This window comes from Centropristis striata, chromosome 2 (assembly GCF_030273125.1).
Source record: "Centropristis striata isolate RG_2023a ecotype Rhode Island chromosome 2, C.striata_1.0, whole genome shotgun sequence".
NCBI lineage: Eukaryota > Metazoa > Chordata > Actinopteri > Perciformes > Serranidae > Centropristis > Centropristis striata.
In genome coordinates, this window is record NC_081518.1 from 9,802,627 (window position 1) to 9,821,697 (window position 19,071).

The 19,071-nt window shown below is 36.7% G+C and overlaps 1 protein-coding gene and 1 non-coding gene across 2 annotated transcripts in view; one reads left to right on the forward strand and one right to left on the reverse strand.

Moving 5' to 3' along the window:
• Positions 1 to 19,071, reverse strand: part of LOC131987059 (protein diaphanous homolog 3-like) — a 181,712-nt gene that overhangs the window by 135,126 nt on the left and 27,515 nt on the right. Inside the window, exons 6-15 of the mRNA XM_059352207.1 lie at positions 16,418 to 16,492; positions 16,156 to 16,225; positions 11,723 to 11,859; positions 9,674 to 9,779; positions 7,105 to 7,215; positions 6,467 to 6,585; positions 6,129 to 6,245; positions 2,933 to 3,051; positions 2,776 to 2,840; positions 1,638 to 1,742 (exon numbers count right to left, since the gene is read on the reverse strand). Coding sequence (XP_059208190.1) covers positions 1,638 to 1,742; positions 2,776 to 2,840; positions 2,933 to 3,051; positions 6,129 to 6,245; positions 6,467 to 6,585; positions 7,105 to 7,215; positions 9,674 to 9,779; positions 11,723 to 11,859; positions 16,156 to 16,225; positions 16,418 to 16,492 — 1,024 coding nt within the window. The remainder of the gene's footprint in view (positions 1 to 1,637; positions 1,743 to 2,775; positions 2,841 to 2,932; positions 3,052 to 6,128; positions 6,246 to 6,466; positions 6,586 to 7,104; positions 7,216 to 9,673; positions 9,780 to 11,722; positions 11,860 to 16,155; positions 16,226 to 16,417; positions 16,493 to 19,071) is intronic.
• Positions 10,509 to 10,695, forward strand: LOC131961054 (U2 spliceosomal RNA). The gene has a single exon (XR_009389825.1). It is a non-coding gene; the product is annotated as a U2 spliceosomal RNA (small nuclear RNA).

Sequence of the window (19,071 nt, forward strand, 5' to 3'; positions counted from 1 at the left end):
ATGGTCATTTACCTTAGTGTGAGAGCTGAGGTTTGTCTCTCCAGACTATAACAATTATAACATCAAAATTGCAAAGGGTAGCCTATAATTAAAGAAATGGCACTCCTGAGTTGCCCTGGAGCTAGGCACTTAAATGCAGGGCTGATGTTATTTTTTTACCATTATCACCAAATCTCAACCGCCATTTTCCAATGTATTATACAGAAAAAAATTATCAGTGAGGCCAAAGAATAATATACTGTAGCTTAAGGCTGTGATTCTCAACCTTTTCTCAACCTAAGTCTCAAGTAAATGAGGTAGTATCAACTCCTTTATATTCCTTTATCTGGGCAGTAGTGTGAACTCTCCTTTATATGCTTAATCAAATTCTTGAATTAAATAAAATATCATCCAGTCTTTACATTTCATTTTCAGCATCAGATAATATTTGCAGTATCTGTCTTTTGCTTGCCTCAAGGATGGATTTTTTTTTATCTCACTTCCAGCACATATATTTTACTGGTTAGTAGTTGTGGACTGTGGAGCAGTGCTCAAGAAACCCTTCACCAGATAAATAAACAATGAATTCACATTGCGAGGAAAAACTGAAAAATGGGTGTAGATAAAAAAAATAGAAAAAATGGCTGTGTAGCATTCTCTAATACCACTGTGGTACGGATAAAGGAGGCGTGTTCTCTCAACCATCCAGCAGAGGCCAAATGATCATAAACGATCCAGATTCTGTCCAGAACCTACCCAAAACGATTTGTTTTTTTTCCAAAGCTAAAAATCAAATGTTATAACCGGGGCTACAAAGTTTCGTAAATTGTATCATACAGAGAAAATGGCTTATTGATCCATGCACCAGTTTTAGATTAAAGACTCACACTAAAGGTCAGCCCTGGGCCCTTACTCTGCTACCGCCTCTAGAGGGAAGAACTCCTTTGCTGAATTAACAAGTGTGCGAGCGTGTGTGTTTGTGAGAGTTAGACTGACACAGAGACGGGCAGGCAAAGACAGCGAGACAAAGTGTGTGTGTGTGTGTGTGTATGTACTCACAAGGGCTAAATGTACCACTGTCATTTGAACCAAGGTACTATTTGAGTATTCATTCTGTGTTTGCTCACTCAAATTGAAAAATTATCGGGAATATAAAAAGGAAGTTCTCTTCTCCTCTCTGAGCCTGTAGTTATCTTGCAGTGCCGGGGCGTAGGAGCAACTCTCTAGAGTGTTGGGGTGTGTGTGGGGGGGTTGAAGAGAGGCCCAGTAGTGAGGTTGAAGGGGGTTGTCAGAATAAATTGCTTTTAGAACAATTTCCTCTTATGGGATATCGGATCAGAGAATCAGAAATGGCCAACAAGGAGGGCTGGTCAGTGTTCTCATTAGACTTAGTGTCAGCTAGTCAGTATAGCCTCCGTGTCAGCCCAAACTTCAGGCTCCAGTGGATAAAACCCTTACACCCGTCCTCATCCCGCACCCCAAATAACAAGAACATCTCATGACGGAAAGTAAGAAAAGTTGAACTGCAATTCTGTGTTAGATTGTGGGCCGTTTCTTGAGTAATCAAATCCAGTATTTTCTCACATCGCAATCCCCCTAAAGAATAATACACTTTTTTTTTAAATGACATTGAAGACAAGGATATACATGTAATTTACCTGGGACCTGAAGGCCTGCAGCTCTGCTTCAAGTTCAGCTATTTTTTCATCACACTTCACCAGCTGAGCTTGTGCCTCTTGTCTGCTTAGAAACTCCTCATCAAACTGAAAAGAGAAACACACACCCAAGTTACACACAAGCACACATCAGTGTTAAATGAATGTAAATGTGAATTAACATAAGCAGTGTTCGTTAACATTTTAAAGTATAATGGTGTAATTGTTTCATATAATCAACGTTCATTTCACCTTGATTACCTTCATTTACTGATTGAATTTCAACCTTTTGTCAAACACCCAATCATTAATAAAACCTTTTAAGTACCATACACACCAACGCCAATCAGACAGCCCATCTTTGTAATCAAGATCTTCAACCTGCTGCTATCCTTAGTTAAATTATTCACAGCAGTCAATGCATTTGAACCCACACATTTCAGTTCTGATTGTGTGTTATTATGACAAATTGTATAAAAAAAACAATTAAAAAAAACTGTACTGTACAAAAAAGCAAGATACATTTCCTCAACATTTTATTTATAATCATAATCATTATCATTATAATCATAGACATTATTAGAGCAGCACACATTAAAAAGTAGGAAATAAACTTGTCATTCATCTTAGTAAAAAATAATGTTGCTACATCACTGTTCTCAAACTAAAATATCTACAATTGTTACTGACAAATTCTGTTCACCTTGCAGTTCAAAAATGGTTTCCTTTATTATTATGTTTTTTATAGTTTAATGTAATCAGTCTAAATATTAATTAATAATATATTTATGGCAAAAGATCTGTAGTGCTCACTTCATAAGACCTATTTTTCTGTTGTTCTTTAGTGTGGAAAATATTTAGAGAGTATTTTTAAGCCATTTTCTGCGACTGCAAATTTACAGTACATGAGGTTTCCAAATTTCTGCTATGATCTTGAATTACTGTTTTCATATTGCACAGGCCCCCAGGAATTATCAGTCTCATGCTAACTTCAAAGTGTAAATTTTTTGTTACGTAAACAGATATTATTTTACAAATTACAATAAATGCCTTCATGTCTTAGCGGGCTTTGTTTTAGCCAGGTGGTGCAGTGGATATGTGGTGGGATGAAAATCTAGCTTGTTGTTTTGTCAACACTTGCCTTCTGTGCCAGTTCTGAAGCTCTTTGTTCATACTCGTCAGTTCGAGCTTTATCTACACACACCTCTGAAAGCGAAACAGAAAAAACAAATGAAAATAATTTATGTCATGCTGAAATATGTGTAATGGAAATCATCTGCCAGAAGTGTGTCACTTGCCTAACAAGTGGCTGAAGTCCACATCTAGGCGCTTGCGGTAACTGAAGTCGGGGTCGGTGCCACTACGGTGGAGCACAATTTGAGAAACACACTCCTCAATGATCTTGAAGTACTGGGGCCTGAAAGTCAGGATAAGGAAGAAAATAGAGACAGTGAGAAAAGACAGAGTGGAAAAGACATGATTCAATTTCATACTAATCCCGTTGTGTGTATGCATTTTTACAAGAACAGATTCAGGTGTGAGATGAGCTGCAGGAGAAGCAGAGTTAGTGAGAATGGATAAGGGAAATGAGGTCTCCTGTAGGATTAATCTCGGGGTTAAGGCAACGATCAGGTTAACAGACAACTTTCTAGGTTTCATTTTTTCTTGCTTATTCCAAAAAGGGACAAAACAACCCGATGTGAGCCAAGAGAACATGCGTCAGGATCACAACAGTGTGTGAAGAAAAGGAAGTAAGGTACCACCCTGGGTGAAATCACAAGTTTCTAGGGAGTCGCCTGAAGCAATATTAAACACAACACATTGTTAATTGTTTATGTGAGAATCAGGTTTATCAAGAATTCTTACACATCTTTCTCCAATACCAAACCCCAACTCCCACAACACTCTCAACCATTTAATAGAAAATAGGTTTAAAAAACAATAATAGGAAAGGGAAATAGACAATATTAAACAGAAAATAATGAATGAATGAACTGCAGAAGAGGAACAGGGACTATATGTTCCCAATTAACAGATATAGAGTATTTATTCAATAAAAAATATTTAAAAAAAAATTCTAACATTTGAAAGAAAAAAACAAACTTTTGGTTTCTTCAGAACTACTAAAACATTAATTTATACACCAGTTAGACCTTAACATAAGAACTGTTTTTTGATGGTGCTGACCAATGGGAAATACACAGCAACCTAATACCAGGTGCAGAGTAATTGCAGTTAAATTGTTTCAAATGCCTCTGTTGAATGCATTAATCACAGAATAACCTAGGGCATGTCACAATAAGAGAGAGACGTTATTATAATGCAACAACAGACGACATGCAAGGCTGGGAGCCAGTGCTACTGCAAGTTAAAGGGAAAATGTCTGTTTGATCTGCTCATTATCTTACAACAATGCCGCTGAGAGTCCAAATCCCTTCTACACCAAATCATTAACTAAAACTTTGAGACTTACAAACAGCCATAAATCAGAGGCACTGCCTTCCACTTCTTCCTAAAAAATGAGACTGGATCTGATAGTATGAATACCATTTCTGTGGTTTTGAAGGTGAGCCGAAAGCTGGAATCATTGCTGAATGAAGATGAAAACATTGACAATCAAATGGAATAATGCATGTTGTCAATCAAGCTGCTGGTGTTCCTTTCATCACTCTGGGACTCGGGGACCCCCGTGTGAAAGGGGACTGTACAGTATATTCTTGACATCAAGGATAACGAGAATTAAATAACTCAAGATCACTACACCAGTCAGTCGGGAGGCATGCAGTGCAGTAAAAGGATCACATTGGCCTTATGTGCGAATGGTGAAAAAATTAATTATATCAAGGGTACAGAAGTGCCTGAGGAAAACTTATGTATTCTAAAAAAAATACTGGAAGCCAACTAAAAGAGAGCCTGAAGATAGACATCATATGTTATAAGAATGGGGGGGGATATGCAATCATCCATGCAATTAAACTATGCATTTTTACAATCATCACATTTTAATAATAACTAATATATACAGTGTGTACTAGGATGGGTCCTGATGATTTGCCCTCCAGAACAGTCTTCACGTTTTTGATTGAATTTTTTAAGTAATGCTGTGACTAATCTAGCTTGCCCAACGAATCTTCTATGTAATAAAAATCAAATTGTAGGGGAGTGCGCGTACATCGCCCCCTTCAGGACAAGAACACACCTCTCTAGTGACTAACGTTGCACAGACAGCAAACCTTTGTATTTTTATTTTATGTATTTTGGGTTTTGGACAGGCTAAGAAAAAGACACCACACCCTAAAGCAGGGGTGGCAAACTGATCCAATTTGACACTGATCCAGTTTGACACTCCTGCCCTAAACCCAAAACTAATACAGAGTATTACTCTTAGTGGAGCATGTGGAGAAATCCCAAAATTGACAGGCCTGCTGTGCCTAGTTACAGTTGCTACATGCAAGCCATTAGTATTTAAATGTTAGTAGAGGTTTTCAGCAAATGGTCAACTGACTAATTGTCCCAGTCTCGTTCTAGTGACAGACAATAAATTATATTATTCAATTATTGCCCAGTAAATTATATAAAGTATTATTTAAAGTATAACTGTTACCGTAATCCTAATGGTTCAGCTGGTTATCTGCCAGAAGGTAAAAAGAAAATTGTGAAGTCTAGACATGCCTTGGTAAGGGGGAATTGATCATGGGGAAGGAAGCGTGTTTTTGTGTGTACAGTAATAGTCTCGCCGTTATTAATGCTTACAAAATAGATGGCAGCATGTTGGCAGTCACAACGTCAACGTTAACATTTCATAATCATTTCAGATGAAGAAAAGTAATCAGACAGAGCAGGAGCTGTGCCAGACACTTAACGTGTTGTTTTAGGGTGGGAGAAAAACTGCAGGTGATGCATTTCATATTCTTCAGATTACAGCTCCATCTTTTGATCAAGCCAAGGTTTAACTCACACCCAGCTGTGAGTGAACCAACATAAAATAAGCCTTTGAAAAATACCATTAATAGGAGATGAGAAATACTCTGGAGCCATGGTTGCTGTAGATGGACTGGAGATGAAAGACACAGCATTCTCTTTGTTAGCCAATGTCATTGAGAGGGTTTAAGGCAGAAAGAGTGAGACCTCCACAAAACATAAGCTCTTCACCAGTGTACATTGTTACCCGTGTTTTCAAAAGCTGCTTCGACCTTTGCTTGTGTGTGCATTTGGCTAAGATGAGAGATTAAAATGCTTTATGTCAGTCACAAGTTATGGTATTGTATACTTCTGACCGGAGCCAAAGAGCTTTGGTCTATGAAGAAAATAATAGCGCTAATGAATAGAGCTGATTAAAAACAAATAAAAACCACAGGAAGTCCAAGTTCCAGACATACAGGGGGACAATGAGTCAATGAGGGAAGAAAATGAGAATTAAAAAAGCTGCATGCTTCATTACACTTTAGATAATTAGCAATAACTGTGTGTATGTTCGTGCTGATGATTTTTTACCTGACCATGTAGTCATTGCGTATGAGCATCAGGTGCTGCATTATAGAGAGGAAATAGGGCTCTGCAATGCTGTCCTTCACCATGCTCTGCACAATACTGAACACGTCCCCCACATCAGTGCAGAGAGTCAAGGACTTTTACATAAACCGAAACACTGCATTGTCAAATAAAAAAAGTTATCGAAATATAAAATGAAAGAAAAAGTTACTTTACTTCAAGGAATATCTGACCTTAACTGGAGGCCCTGAAGATTTCAAATGCATTGTTATGTTAGCCACATTAACAATAAACAGAAACTTAGTGTTACATGTGTCCCTTTGTAATAATGACAAGGATATTCCAGCTCACTCTTGATGTCTTCCAGCCTATGAGAGAACTCCATCATGTCCTCTTCTTTGTGTTCTTCAAACACCTTTAGTTGAATGTCAAGGGCCTCATTTCTGATGCTTGTCAGTTGCTACAGATGGATTAAAGAAGAAAGGGTAAAACAGATAAAGAGAGATAAAAATTAAAGCAACAGAAATCAGAGAGAAAGGCTTGAGACCCTCTCTGACATCAGCAGCAAAAGGAAAGCACCAAGCTGAAGTAAAGACAAGGAGCTCGTTTTAAACGCTATTACTCATCATGATAAACAGGTGTGGGGACCAGCTCCTAACTTTAATTTATTTGTTTTCTGGCAGCTACAGCAACAATGTTTACAACAGATAAACATGTTAGGTAGATGGTATAAAAGCCAGTAGGAAGATTATTAGCCAAGGCACTAGAAACTTTATTGGTTTCTGGGTGCTGGCACAGGCAGAGGGCGTGCAAACTCTCCTCTGTGTTTCATAAATTATTTGCTGGAGCAAATCTACAATATTTCACTGAAGTGGACAACTCATTTAAATATTAATACGAGGCGAGTGTGAGTTTGTATTATGTGTCCGTGTGTGTGTGTGTGTGTGTGTATGAATGTGTGTGGTTTCGTTGTGCTTACCGGCAATATCTCTTTCAGGCCACAGCGCATAAATTCATTTCTGATGTGCAGCCTGAAGTCCAGCTCATCAGGGGATGTTACTAGTGCATTGATGAGCTGCATGCATGCCACCTGCAACATGAAGGGTACACAGGACAAAGAGAGAGGGTGAGAGGGGGAGAGAGAAGAGTGAGAACCAGAGAAAGAGACGACGGACTTCTTCTTCCAGAAGTTGATGAAAAGCATGCCGGCATGCATTCTAAATGAGTTATGTCCCTTGGAAGCAGAGGACCATAACTAATGCATGTCTATTTTCTCCAGTCACCAACTAGGGGGTCTGATTTTAATATTAATGCAACAACTGCAGACCCATACACACAAAACTAACTAACAGTCAATTTAAGGGCAAACTCGCTCTTTTGGAAGCTGTTTTTCACTCCCCTATGAGTTTGGTTTACTGCACAGGGAGCGCTGCATCCTGTGACTCTTCAACTAGCCGGGCAAACACAGACAGAAAAATCAATTATTGATCAGTAAAGCAATCCACTCATGTGTGAAAAGAGGGTCTGGCAATACTTGAGCCAAGGAAGGATATTCAGATGTTTTCAGGGTTATTCTGAATTTGATTGCTTGGTAATTACCTGTCTTCTTCTTGTATCGCAATACAGATAGGTACCACTACAAAATGTCACAAAACCTTTGACTAGACGTGTGACCTGTGTACAGTGGCAAAGATGGGAAAATAATTTATTATTATCATTTATTTGAAGAATTACCATCCACATATCCTTTGGTTTCGGTTTACGCTAATACATTTTAAGCAAAATCAATACGCAGAGAGTTGACACTTGCTGGAGACACATAATCAATAACACGAGACAAAAGGGGAGTAAGAAAGATCGCTGCAATGCTTTACATCATTTTTCATGAGTAAACCATTACAATGTAGATGCTGTATTGGTATTTGAAGCCTGTAAGTTGATTCCAGCTCTTCATATATTTAATAATTCATAGATGTATAGTTAATCATTTACATTAGCCTCAGCTTTGTATTCAGAACAATGCATAGGCCAATTACAAATATTAAGAGAAAATTCAGCCATCTTTGATTCCGGTGGCCCCCCAATGTGTCCATTTACACTTAGTGTCTAAATGCACACTTTCCCCAAGCCAAGAGCTGCCAGGGGAAACTGGGTATAAATGTAGTCAAGTAGGACAGAGAGCCTTTGGCCAAACAGTGCAATGGTAAGGATAACAATATCTGTGCTTTAATAATGCATGGGGTTAAAAGGAAACTGTGCTGTGTATTAGGAAGTGGAAAGTAATAACAAAGCATCAACTGCTTCCCTCACTTTTGTCCTCTCCTTCTGCTTCCACCCTCTTAGAGTGTCCCTACAGTTTTGCAGCCGTCAAATGTATTTACAACAATCTGAATGCAAATGCTACGGATAATGCTACAGGGGGCAAAAGAGATATCATCTTTTAATTAAGTTTAACATAGGTCATTTCATGAGAATACGAAACAAGCAAAGGAGCAAAATGGTAATTCTAGAGTTTTATGCTCATCTCGTGAGAGTGTGTGTTGTAGGCATTGGATGAATGATCACTCTCTTCACATCCCTCAGCTACCAATTAAAATGCAGACAACATACTTTAATCATGAATTACATTATTGTGACAAAAATCAACAATGCAGTCCCCGTTTTGAGCAGCCCATATGCACTGTCTCAAGTGGATATGTCAGCAAGGAGATGATACATCTGAACAATTATGTCCACAACAACATGTAAATGCAGTGAATAAGATGATAAAATTGGCAATGTGCAAGGACAGGTAAAAATCTGTCAAACCATAAACTGGATAAGGAGAGTTTTTGAGTTTACAAAATTTTGTTATTCAAATATACTTAGGATTACTTTTTGAGGGTCACATTAAAGAAATAAGAAATTTGTGATTTTATTGTTTTTGTTTGTTTCAGTGTTCTCTTCCTGCTTCTACAGTACTTACATTTATGTTACAGCTTATTATTAGATGTTCCTAGAATTTAAATTCTAACAGTATCATAAATACATGTGGCAATTGTAAATCATGGAAGATCTTTACCTCAATTAAGCAACTAACACCATTACAAAATGATTATGTTCATGATTACAAATGGTCAAATCAAATTAACAGGTTCTCGACTGCCTTGTTACCTTACAGCTGCTTGTTTGATCCGCAAAACGAACCTTAACCAACATCAATAAACCATTTACCCCAGTTAATAAACACCAGGGACTGAATCACACAAAATTAAAAACATTTGACAAATACAAGCAAGGTATTGGTGCTTTAATGTTTCCACCGTGACTGGATCTGAGATTTGCAGAAACATAACACCTTATTTTAACTCAAAAGACAAGTATAATTGAACATTTCTTGTCAAAAAAAAAGACTGAAGAATGTGTAAGTGAGTAAAAGAGCCCTGAGCCCCAGTTGTGATATGTTAAAAAGGTCAACTTTCCAAAGCCATTCCATATTCCATTTCAGAGAAATCTTGGGGAAACGACAAGGTTTCAATGACTGTACAGTACATGTACTTTGCACTTACTTGTAATTGAACTGAGCGATCTCGTAGTCCCTGCACAATGGGACTGAACCTCTCGATGGCTCGCCATTCCCCTGCTGTGGTGATGGCTTCAAGGACCTTTTCCAAACTAAATGAGAACATGAAATGCATGAGCGAACAATTGGGGGAAAAATGAAGACATGTCTTCATTTGAAGGGATTTTGACTGTGAGCTCTCTCTCCATTTCCACTATATCCAACGTTCCTTTTTCGTCAATTTGACCTGAGTGGAAGGCTTTTCTCTGGGATTTCATCACCTTCACTTTAGAACATGACTTCAGTCTCGAGTAGGAGTGGGATGACAATTTTAAACTGGTAAAATGTATGTGTATGTATGTGTGTGTGTGTATGTGTGTGTGTGTGTGTGTGTGTGTGTGTGTGTGTGTGTGTGTGTATGTGTGTTCAATATCTAAATCTACTTCTGTTCATATTGATGTTAATGCCAAATATCTTACGGTATACCTGAAAAGGCCTACTGTATTACTTTTTTTAAGTACTCTTAAAATGTATCTTGTAATATATAACGTGACACTCAATTATATTCTGCACTTTAACCAAAACAAGGCTAACACATTTTCTACATCTGACATAACTATTGCAATACATGATCAATATACAATATACTGACACCAGTATTATGATACAATAGCTGTGTCCCAATGTCAAGGATCCTTCCTTGGTAGGATCCTTCCTTCAGAGTCGGGTCCTCCTAAGGCAAGGCAAGAGTCCTTCCTTTGACTGGTGTAATGCACAAATGGGACAGCCTTCGGAGTGTGCAGCTGTGCGTCATTGCGTAATTGGACGTCCTGCTTAACTTCAGCGCCGCTCTCGGACCTTTGGCTAAGATCAAGTGTAGTATCTGTTCTTATCAGTTTAATAAAAAAAAATTAAAAAAATTCAGCGCCGCAATTTCAAAATCAGTTCACGACATGAATGTGTCTCTGGCATCAGCACTCTGACACATATTTGTGAAAATGGAAGAAGATGCTTTAAGGTTGAATCTCCACGATTTATCAAGTAAAAACCATAAAGTGGATTAAACCTGAATATTTAACTGATCCTGGCTGAATTCGGCCGCTACTTAGTGTCAAGAATGCAGCGGCGCATAATTCATCATGGAAATATATTCTGTGATTTTTTATTTTTTATTTTACAGTACAGTACAATAACAGTTATTTATAAATAACAATAACGGATAATAGCGGACTTTCGGTCCCTGTAAACACAATAAAGAAATGTATAACTTTCTGAATGGCACAGTTGCACATAGTACATCATCATCGGACACATATAAATTAATAAACAATAACTTTAGCGACTGAGACGGCAATAATTAACTTAACCGGCAATGTATCAAGATGACGTTTATTAGGCTATCTTTAGACAAATATTCTGGCATTTGTTTATGTTTATGTTTTTGCTTGACTTTGAACACACGTTTTGTAAGTTATGTGACAACATTCAGTGTAAACTGTAAATACTTATTTAAATGCATATTGCGCCGCTAGCGTCGCTGTTTCTACGCTCGCCATTTTTAAATCTCCCGGTAGACCGGTGTGCGCAATGCTTTATGGGTAATGGGAGCGCACGGAGGATACACACATGCATCCTTGGAATTTGGGCAGAAGAAGGACTCTGTCCTCCGGAGCATCCTCGACATTGGGACAGTCCTTCGGCGGATGTCGATGACGTGGCATCCTTCAAATCCAGCCGTTTGAGCATCCTTCCTTGACATTGGGACACAGCCAATGTATTGACTGACACTGGCATTCAGAAAAATCACAGGCATTTCTTTCCCTTACTCCAAATATTAAATTCTCTTGAGACACTGTGGCAGTTCAGCCTTTTTTCCAAATTGTTGGCAGTTCTATGCTTTGCTTTTCTAAAATACAAAATAACAAAGAATAGTTAGGGCCCTTAAATGACAAAGTTTGCTTTTGAGGAATCAAAAATCATAAAAAATGATTTCTTTCAGCAGTACAAAAGCAGTTAGACATGGATATGCTGACAGACTGAATGAAACAGAACATACGTGTTCTCTTCGCCCACAATGCAGATGGCTGACAGCAGCTTAACCACGTCAGTCATCATGGCAGACTGGGTGGGATCAATGGCTCTTGCCAGTAACGCAAGACTTTTCTCCTCCCCCAGGATTCGATCCAAGCCATACTGCAATAAAGAAACACAAAGCACGATTACCCAGATATGCTGAGATTCTCCCCATTTGCAACAACATGAAAACAATATCCAACAATGCACTTGGACCCCAGAAAATGTGATTAAACAGCAAAGTAATTACTAAAATAAGTAAGACTAATTCTGCTATGCGAGTTTCACCGTATGTTCTATAATAAAGCTAACAAAGAAAAAAAACAATCTTGCAATAACACCATAATTACAAAAAACATTATTGAAAGTGTAATTGTCAATACAGTTTTTTTGTATGTGATGACAGAATTGTACAATGAAGAAGAAATTCAGCAACATTCAGAACTGTAATTGCTGCTAAACAAAGATAATCCAGGCTCATTTATTGATTGTGGTTAATTTTTTTACAGAAAAAAAAAATCAATTTACCAATTTCAGATCATGTTAGTAGACAAAATGCTCAGGACAAATAATACATTACAATTAATTGACTCTTTGTATTGCAGTGAAAGGGGCTTTATTTGACTAAGGAATGTATCAAAAAGTGAGGGTTTTTTTTTTCTTGCTTTTGAAAAACAATTTCAAAGCGCTTTTGTAGACATGGTGGCAACACCAAGCACTACTGAGCACCCGAATCCTATTTTCTGTTTGCCTGTTTTATATGGGTTTTATGTTGCTTCCTTTTCTAAGAAATATGATATTTTTCCAGATTTTTCTCTCAAATTTCTGAAATGTCTGTCATACTATACTTTGGAGAACCAAGCAGGCCTTTTAAATCCTCAATACCATTGTTTTACATATATATAGTCATGGAAAAAAATATTAGACCACCCTTGTTTTCTCTAATTTCTTGTTCATTTTAATTCTTGGTACAGCTAAAGGTACATTTGTTTGGAAAATATAATGATAAAATAAAATAGCTCAAGAGTTTAATTTAAGAGCTGATATCTAGCCATTTTCCATTTTTTCTTGATAATGAATTTGGTTATTATAAAAAAAAAACATGGAAAATGGCTAGATATAAGCTCTTAAATTAAACTCATATGTGCTATTTTTGTTGTTATTATTATATTTGTCCAAACAAATGTACCATTAGTTGCACCAGGTATTAAAATGAACAAGAAACTGAAAAAAACAATGGTCTAATATTTTTTTCCATGACTGTATATCACAGTATATAACAAATTAACAGTGTAAATACTGACCGATATTGAAGTTAATAAGTACTAACAAAGTAATGAAGATAAAAAAGTAAAAAGTGAGAGCTATACAATGTGTGTATTTATAGTAACTTTCTTGATCAAGATTAAGTTGTTCCAAGGCTAGTTTCATAGTACAGTAACTTTTACACGACAGACAATAGGAAATATGCAACTGTGTGACTTGACGCAGGAAGGCGAAGAAGAAAAAATGCTGCACTGACAGCTGGCAGAGAACACCTGTCTTCTTGGCATTGTGGGTACATCCCATCCCAAGATGCCTCTCTAGCCAGGGAAAGGTCTGGGCTGACAGAGAGGCCTACGGGTAAATGCTGGCGTCTGGCGCCTGTTGAGACGCAGGATTACATGAGACCTTACAGCACACTTTGTGCCAGAGCTCCTGTATATCTGTCTCCGGTGGGTTTTAGCTCCATGTGTTAAGATTTTTTTTTTCTCTATAGCTACTGTGGACTAACAGCACACAAGGAGAAAAAGCTGAAGCATTGTGAAATAAAACTACTTTGACGGAATAAATTTCAATGTAAAAGTGCTTTGGTCTGGGTAATAACTACATTTTTGTCTACCGACCTTAATTGGAATAATTTTATCACAATGTGATCATATGGTTTACGGTTTTGCGAAATAATTTTATTTAACTTGTACATGCAAACTGTAACTAAAAAGTTTTTGAAAAGTCAAGACCTTCCAAAGTGACTGACAGTGATAGATTACTTTCAGGTACATTCAGGGGCAGGCTACGTATGACAGCTTGTCTCAAGAAAAATTTAATATACCAAGCATAATGACATGACTTAAATTATGTCAGAGAGCAACTCATTATGTAAGTTTCATTAAAAATGTTGGTTTATTGCACTACCCTACCTTTTATTTCTTTTAAAATGTTTTTTTTTGTTTGTTTTATTGTTAAATTGTTCTAAACACACATAATTTGTGTTGAAAGGCTGTCTGTGTCCATTATGTCTACGGCCCAGATTCTGCTAAGGGTAATTACGTTTTTCCCAGTCCGGTCCAGTCTACAAGCTTAGACCGGTTTGATTTCATGCAAACCGGCTGAACCGACATTTGTCATTATGACACATTCTGGCAAACTGAAAGTAGCCCACATCAGCAACCTGTGCCGACAGCATCACAGCACTAAATCCAGCTGTACCGCATTGGTGATAAGCAATATGACAATGTGATTAACATAATATTTGTTTGTTTATAAACGGACTAAATGAGCCACTAATGTCTGACAGGCCGTGTGCAATTATTCACTGCCAAGCCGAGGCTGCCGACATGAAGAAGATCACATTGTCGTCGAGGTGGGAGAGGGTACGAGGCTCATGATGCATGTTGTGTTTGTCTAATGGAAAGTCCATGTGGATTTTGTGGTGCAGGATTGAGACAGAGCATAGTTAGTCCCAAAGAAAAATAAAACAGTGCCAATTAGTCAACATTTTGGATTTGAAACCAACAAAAGAAGTGTGCCAGATATACATGCGGCAACATGTAAACACTGCTTGAAAAGTCATGGCAAAAGGTGCTGATAAATGCAACATTGCTGCCACCAAGTTGACTGGAGTTGCTACACTTTCAGTCATGAGCCCCCTCTGTCTCATTATGTTGCACTCTACAGTGGTAAAATTTGGTATCCATGTCTGTCTGGTTTCTGGCATAATATGAAATTGGTTGAATTTTTTTACAACAACCCAACCCGAATTTATACTAAATAGTCATAATAGCTTCAGCAATAAGATTCAGGAACTAAATCTATAACAAAAAATCAACTGTTTGTGTTGCTGTTACATTTCAAATGCATCTGAAAATGTTTAAGATTAGTCAAATAGACCAACAGAAGATTTTTAAAATGACTGCTTTGTTTGAGATGCAATATACGTGCTCAAAAAATAACAGAGAAACAGAGAGATATATGCTGTTTTGTGATTTGTTGTTTTAATTTATGCCGTACTACATTACTACGTGGAAACCATCGGCAGATAAAGTTGTGTTCTTCCCACTTATTCTCTCAATAGCATCTCTCTTCTCACTTACACTCTTAGTCACACACTCTTTCTCTCTAAAGTACTGACTCCGGAGAGAATGCACAACGGGAATCTTAGATCTGTGGAAATGTGTCACAGGGTGTCATCCAGATTGCATCAGCACATTAGTAAAACTCCCTTCAATTGGCTCCATATTGTTGTGTTGCTGCTCTTCTCCTCCACTGGTCATAAGCCCTTTGTAATTGAAATCCCAGGTGCCTAATTTGGTAATTGCATGAAAACACCAGATGTCGATGCGGATGGGATTAAAATTACCCTTGGAGATCAGACTCAACTCAAAATACAAGAAGTCATTGCAGACATATTTTTTTTCCCGAAGGGTAAAAGGACAAAACTGACATATTAATTCAAGAAGTTATATCATAATTAACAAAAATGTATAAGAGCAACATACTGACTTTGGGGACTCCTGGTGGCAGTGCACCCACAACCACACCTGCTTCTTTAAAGAGTCTATGAACATTTATCAATTCATAATCACTAAGGAATTAAGTTAATGTGGGCTATTCTGCCCACAGACAAACATTTCACAAGTCTATAAACAATTAATCAGAAAAGTACGTTGTTTTACTGATTTTCAAAGGTCAGACACACAAATATATATACAGTGCTTAACACATTTATTAGACCATCTGTCATAAACTAAAACAAATGTTTCATTTTTTTTTTCATTCCAGGAATGAAAGTAAATAACTATAAATTGACATCTTTGTCAATAAATAATAATTTGCTCGACCAATATAATAATATAATATAATAATTATATTTTAGCATTAAAACTATCATTTCGTTTAAAGAGCTTCTACATACTGGTGTATTAACCATAACAGAAACATAAAATAAACTGGTGGTCTAATACATTTGTTAAGCACTGTATATGATAACTTCAGTAAAAACTAAATTTGAATTAAGTTTATAACATTTCTCCTTTATAATTGGGTATAATTTTTTTTGCAGAATAAAAGTATTCATTTAAGTAATAATAAATAATAAGTTAATATGCAACCTATTGTGAAAACAAGATTACCATTAAAAAAAACTAATGTCATTACCTTATTATTCATGATGGCTTTGAGACACTGGACAACTTTATGTTGATTCTTTTTGTCAAGCTTCTCTTGACTAGGGACAAAGAGACAGAGAGCGATCAGGAACAGTTCATCTCTAATGTAGCATGAAGACAACACATTGTATGCAGTGTGAAAATGTATGTACAGATAAATGCGCAGGATAAATGACCCTGAAGAAAACAAGTGTAATGAGATCAGATAAGCATCTGTATACGAATTCATAGAAGTTAATGCATAAACTTACTTTTTCTTTAACAGCAACCTTTCCAAAATGTCCAGAAGTAGTCCAAGACCCTCATGCCCGAAGCTCTGCACCCAACTGAAAAAACAAACATTAAATCAATATCACAACAGTGTAAGACTGACAACTGACAACAACACTTTCATGATCATCAGCCACTGTGGAAAGCTTTAAGACAGAAAAACACATGTAGAATTCAGTACATTGTGCCGAGGAGAGAGGAAGCGGTAGTAAACAAAGAATTATATGCACTAAATATCATAGGCAGAAGGGAGCCGTGAAAGCTAGTATAGCTATATAATAGAATCCCAAAAATGCATTTTTGAGAATACTTTACATAAACACATAATTAAAACAAACATCTTTGAAAAGGATCCCATACATTTTGTGTGAAATATGCAGAGAGCTAGACACAAAAAACTGCCAGTTCTTAGGTGAACCGAGATCTTACTCACACTTTTAAGCCCACATGTATGCCAATACCAATATGTCAGCATGAAGCTCTAATTCATGTTGCAGGATAAAATTCTAGACATTGATATAATACTCTCATCTCCAATATAAAATAAAAAATGATGACAGTGTCCCCGTTTGTTATTTTATTTAACAAAATATATTTCTTAGGGGAAAAAAAATGTTCATAAATTATATTTTTGGTTTAGCAAGTAGCTTTAGTTCATTAGTGTTGCTTTGTTGTATACACATAATAGCCTAGATACCGAAGTGTGATTTCTACATTAGTGCTGGTCGAAATATTGGACAATGACTGCCATTAGCAAAAATCTTAGATACAAAGGCAGGAACAGTGTTATCACCACCACCAGTTTTTTTTATCTGCTTCCAGAAGACAAGATAGTGACCTTATACCTCTTCCAATAGAATGGATTAATCTGATTATGCAGTACAACAACCAGGAACATTTTATAACAAATATTAATTCAATTAAAAACAATTTCTCAGCCCTTCTCAGCATTATATTCCTTAATCTTTTGTCCTAAACACTTGGGGAAGGTTCATTGTTAGGAGGTTATAATGAACTCTGGCCCAGGCTACTAAGATCTCTTTGGATCTTGGGTGGAAACTGTAAAACTGATGCAGAAAATAGGGCATTCCTTTTCATAAACCAAAGAGTTTCCTTGTTCTTCCCACTTACATATTACAATAGTTGCTAAACCCATACTTGAAGCAGATGAGGGAACAATTGTGTGTGTGATAGTGCTGCATAGCATTAAAAAAAAGTTTTTACACAAAAGTGAAGGGAATGGGATAAAGAACAGTGACACTTTCGAGAGAACAAAAGTTTTAACTCTGATTCAAATAAGTAACACAAAAAGGTACAACAGTTATTATGTTGCGAGGCAAGGTAAAACCCTTTAGGGTATGCAAACAGCGTAAGTGAGCGGCTGCACGTGACTCCTGGTTTAAAATTAATTAAACATCTTTGAATATTAGCATTCAGTGTTTGTACTTTTCTAATCAACAAGCTGCACGCCTCCCAGCATCAAATCTACAGAAATTCTCAAGGTGACAACATAAAATGGTAAGCTGTTAACTGAATTGAATTTCCTGAAAAGGAGTCTAGGGTTGTAATAAGTAGATGTAAATAAATTATATGTTGTTACATTTTTGTGTCAGATGGTAGATGCTCATTTTGTTCACACCTTGATTGTACACAGGAGATGGGTGATTTCCCATTTATTTAACATTTTCCACCAGAAGATGACTGGTCTGGAATGACCTAAAATGTGGATGATTCACACACATCTTCAACCTTACAGCATAGAAGATCTATAAGATCACCACAGATTCAAGTTGGACACTCAAGATTAGTGTCACCAATTCAGTATCCAACCACATGTGTCACAATCTGCTTCGAGTTGGGCAATGTATTTATATAAAAGATATATTGATATATTTTTAAATGTGATATGGAATTAGTCCATATCTCATATATCAATATAGTTAAAAAATGTTTTCTTTCTTTATATATAAATGCTGCCCTAACTAGGGTTTGTCATATTTAGTTATTTTGTAATGTTTGTTATTCTTTTCTCATATACATATATTTAATTTAGAAAAATACCTATTTTATTTCAAAGGCTATTTTAATTTAATTAATATTTTTTAATTAAAATGTGCGCTTGGAGTTTTGATTATTTTTTTTTAAACTACTCCTGTTGTTATACACTATTTATGATTACTTAAACGGTTTGATTGTTGATTGATTGTGTATGATTTGAGTGAAGTGATTTAATATATGTGTACGGGTAGTTGATTCAAAGAAGGGTGACACAACTAATTTGTCTGTGCATGACATAAAGTTGATTTGTTTCTAATTGGGAAAAAAGACCAATGAATGGCCCACTGATGCCTAATGGCACCCTGATTGGCAGAGCTGCAAGTAACTTAAGCCTAAGGGTGCTAACTGAGCCAATTTCAGTGCTTTATATATTTCTGTACTTTCTTAATGATAGATAACTGTAGATGAACGGAAGCCCACTGTTTCAAAACAATGTTACGAGGTGACACTACACACACACACACACACAGTTGGGCGTCTGTATCAATGAACATCAGTTAAGCATTTCAAGCATCACAGCTCAGTACATGCAGTTTTAATTAGCTGGCTTTGCTTCATCTTTGCTGCGAAATACAGC